Here is a 3,622-nt window from a genome sequence, read left to right on the forward strand (position 1 = left end):
CGCCAAGTACTCTAGTATCAAATAACATCAGTATCAGTTTCCTGGTTTAAAACCCTTTCAAAACTGAACTTCACAACAACACTAGAGTAAAAGGTATTAGCCTTCCAGACACACACATACACACACACACACACACACACACACACACACACACACACACACACACACACACACACACACACACACACACACACACACACACACACACACACACACACACACACACACACACACACACACACACACACACACACACACACACACACACCTTCAAGGTAGAGCCATAGAAAAATAAAGTGATCATAATCAAATGATGCTCAAACTGAAATGAGTCAAAATGTTGCAGAGGTTCAAATCAACAGGACATATCCTTACAAAAACAAAGAACCAAACAAAAAATGAGGAACAAGACAGCAGAACTGCAAAGCCTATCATGCGTTTTACATCATAATAAACATGTCAAATGTCTGTCTGCGTCCTGTTATAACGCTTCTGAACCAAAACAACATGTAGAGGCATATGTGCAGTGTGTCAAGAGTTTGTAGCAGCATCTGAATACTTATATGATGTGTGGACACTTTACGCGCCGCAGGTAATGGTTATCTTTAAGTTAAACGTGGACCACCACTGTTCTGGAATTCTCCAAATCGTTCCGGTATTGCGCGAGCCATTTCCTCAACTCTGATATCCGGTAGCCCTCTGGTCCTCTGGCCCCCTGATACACGACCCGCTCATCCCTCAGGATATAAAGTCTCTCAAAATAGGCTCCATACGCCGCGTTAGACGAGTTGTCCATATTATCCACCACCACGTTGCTGCCGGGCACCTCAGAGTGCATCACCTGAGCGGCTTTCAGTCTGTCCTCTAGACAACAGTGCTTGGGTATCTGGTACGGCGCATCGGAGCTCACCCAGCCGTCAGAGGGATGCGCCTCCTCGATGTATACAAGCAGAGAGTCAGCGATGTCCGCGTACTGGCTCGCGACGCGCTGAAACGCGGCCAAGCGCGTCATAAACGGTGGTCAGGAGCAACTACCGAAGTTGAGGATGAGAGGTCTCCTCCCTTTCACATAGTCCAGGATTCGGACCCTGCGCCGGTCCTTCAGCTGCACCACCTCTGTGTTGGGCGCGATACATCCAAGGTGCGCTGATTTGAAAAAGTCTAATTTATGTCCATACCACACGGCTCTGAGCGACTCCAGGGTGAACATCTTGTTGGAGTCGGAGACGCAAACGGGCGGGTCATCGCGGCTGCTGCCCTGCTCCCTCATCTTCAGCAGCACCTTCCTCCTGATGCACAGGAAGTCCAGGAGCCACAGCATCAGCGCTGCCAGGAGGAACCGGGGCAGAAAAACCAGACAGAGGGCTGCGTGTTTCAGGGCCCGCACCGTCAGGACACCTGCAGTCTCCTGCATCTCGCCCTGACGATTATATCCGGCGGCAAGACAGACAGGCAGGCAGATAGAGACAATGGTATCAGTCACCTTTTCCCATCTGTTTTCAGCCTCTGCCTATCAGAGTTGTGCTTTTTATAGGAGCAGCAGGATTTGAATGAAAAAAACAACCCGCCTCCACAGCTAGTGCCGCCCTCTCACATGGCGGGGATTACCTTCAGTCAACTCTCACCGGTTCTCATGGGAGAGGGGGAGAGAGAGGAGAAAGAGAGAGGGAGGGAGAGATAAACACAGGCTGTGTGTGTGTGTGTGTGTGTGTGTGTGTGTGTGTGTGTGTGTGTGTGTGTGTGTGTGTGTGTGTGTGTGTGTGTGTGTGTGTGTGTGTGTGTGTGTGTGTGTGTGTGTGTGTGTGTGTGTGTGTGTGTGTGTGTGTGTGTGTGTGTGTGAGGGAGAGAGGAACACGGCCACGGACTCGTCACGTTATAACTGGCACTTATTTTGGGGTGAATCAATGTAGTTACCGGTAAATGATCTCCAAATGGAGAAATAGCATACTTTACAACACCTGTTTGTCGGAAAGGGAGGTCTAAGGAACAAGGTGAAATTATATATCGCGCTCAGAATTCACACATTTGGGGCACAAAAACATCCACCTCATTTCAAATCAAGCATGACGATGAAGACTGGACTCTGGATACTTATATTTTGTGATTAAGATAAATTATTTCATGTTCATGCTGTTGCATCGGGAAGATATTGAAGAGTGCCTAAATGGGCCAAGAGCAATTAATTATTTTTGTTGACAAATTTGAACGCCTGCCCAATCTTTAAATGTATTCAAGGCATGTTAATGACTTGTCTCACGAAACTAAGTCTTAAAAGCTTTTTTATCTGTGTATTTCAGCCCATGGGTTTTAAATTCACCAAATCATTTCACACTAGACGGCGCTCTCCCATACCAATGATGTGCAGGCGCATTGGGCACCTTCAAAAAAAGCATCGGTTATTTGAGGTCAGTATCCTACTCTCTCTCTCTCTCTCTCTCTCTCTCTCTCTCTCTCTCTCTCTCTCTCTCTCTCTCTCTCTCTCAACTTTCCCAATGCGACTCTTTATTACCCGATTCCTTCTCAGAGCAATAAGATTACTCAGCCCTATAGAACTGGGCTAATCAATAATATCCGTTAAGTGATGTTACAGACAAGGGAATGGATTATCCAGTTATTGCGCTGAGGAACTAATCAGGACCAGTGTCTGGTCACAAGAGGTGTTGAATAATCGGACCAAATAATTTAGGAAACCTATAAGCCTACATAAAAAAATACTGACCTTTTTATTTCCATGAACTGATTCCGACTCGCATATAATGTGATGAAATAACTCATTCAAGTAGGAACATTAGGGCTAGAGTGTGTTGATTCGTGCCGAGGTAAAAACTATACAAAACGCAATTCTCCTGCACTCAGTATGTACAGTATGATAACATGCTTTATTGCTAATCAACAATGGTTGATATAACTTTGTTATGAGGTCATGACATTTTGATTAGACAAAAGTTGGTAAGATAGAGAGAGATGCAGTATGTTGATGGTGTGGATAGTGCGTGACCTCCGCTTTGCATGCGTCATTACGCGCTGGGGTGCGTTTACACCGACATATATACAGGCCTATAATAATCTCTGTTAAATTGTATGGAATCAGGACCTGTTTCAATTGATCTCCATTTCAAACAGCCGTTTTCAATTCTAACCAAATTCGACATATCTAATGTTTGTAAGGTACTGAATTTCAAGAACATATTCAATTACAAAGACCATGGAGATTTTTCGAAATCCTCAAAGCAGGGCAGTGATTGGTAGATTGGTAACACCAACAAAGAAGACATTGCATATCTCTTTAAGCATTTGGCAAGTTAATAATTATGCTATTAATTATTATGCTAATAATTATGTATTAAACCACCCAGACACAACAAAGATGCAGCCAACCTACTGAACTGAGCTGCAGGACTAGAATGAAACTGCTCAGGGATGTCAACATGAGGCCATTGGTGTTGCTAAAACACCTACAGAGTTTAATAAATGTGATGGGAGTAAAACAAGAGGATGGATCAACAGCATTGTAGTGACTCCACAATAGTGACCTAAATGACAGAGTGAAAAGGAGAATACAAACATACAGAATACAACTATTCTAAAACATGCACCCTTCATGCAACAAGGCCCTAAAGGC

The 3,622-nt window shown here is 44.6% G+C and overlaps 1 protein-coding gene across 1 annotated transcript; it reads right to left on the bottom strand.

Annotated features, from left to right (window-relative positions):
• Nucleotides 1-200: 200 nt before the first annotated feature.
• On the bottom strand, nucleotides 201-1,495 carry LOC118387208 (thyroxine 5-deiodinase-like). The gene has a single exon (XM_035775373.2). The coding sequence runs from the start codon at nucleotides 1,412-1,414 to the stop codon at nucleotides 611-613; it is 804 nt and encodes a 267-aa protein (XP_035631266.1). The 5' UTR covers nucleotides 1,415-1,495; the 3' UTR covers nucleotides 201-610.
• Nucleotides 1,496-3,622: the final 2,127 nt, after the last annotated feature.

Source organism: Oncorhynchus keta, chromosome 8 (genome assembly GCF_023373465.1).
Source record: "Oncorhynchus keta strain PuntledgeMale-10-30-2019 chromosome 8, Oket_V2, whole genome shotgun sequence".
In the NCBI taxonomy this organism is placed as follows: domain Eukaryota; kingdom Metazoa; phylum Chordata; class Actinopteri; order Salmoniformes; family Salmonidae; genus Oncorhynchus; species Oncorhynchus keta.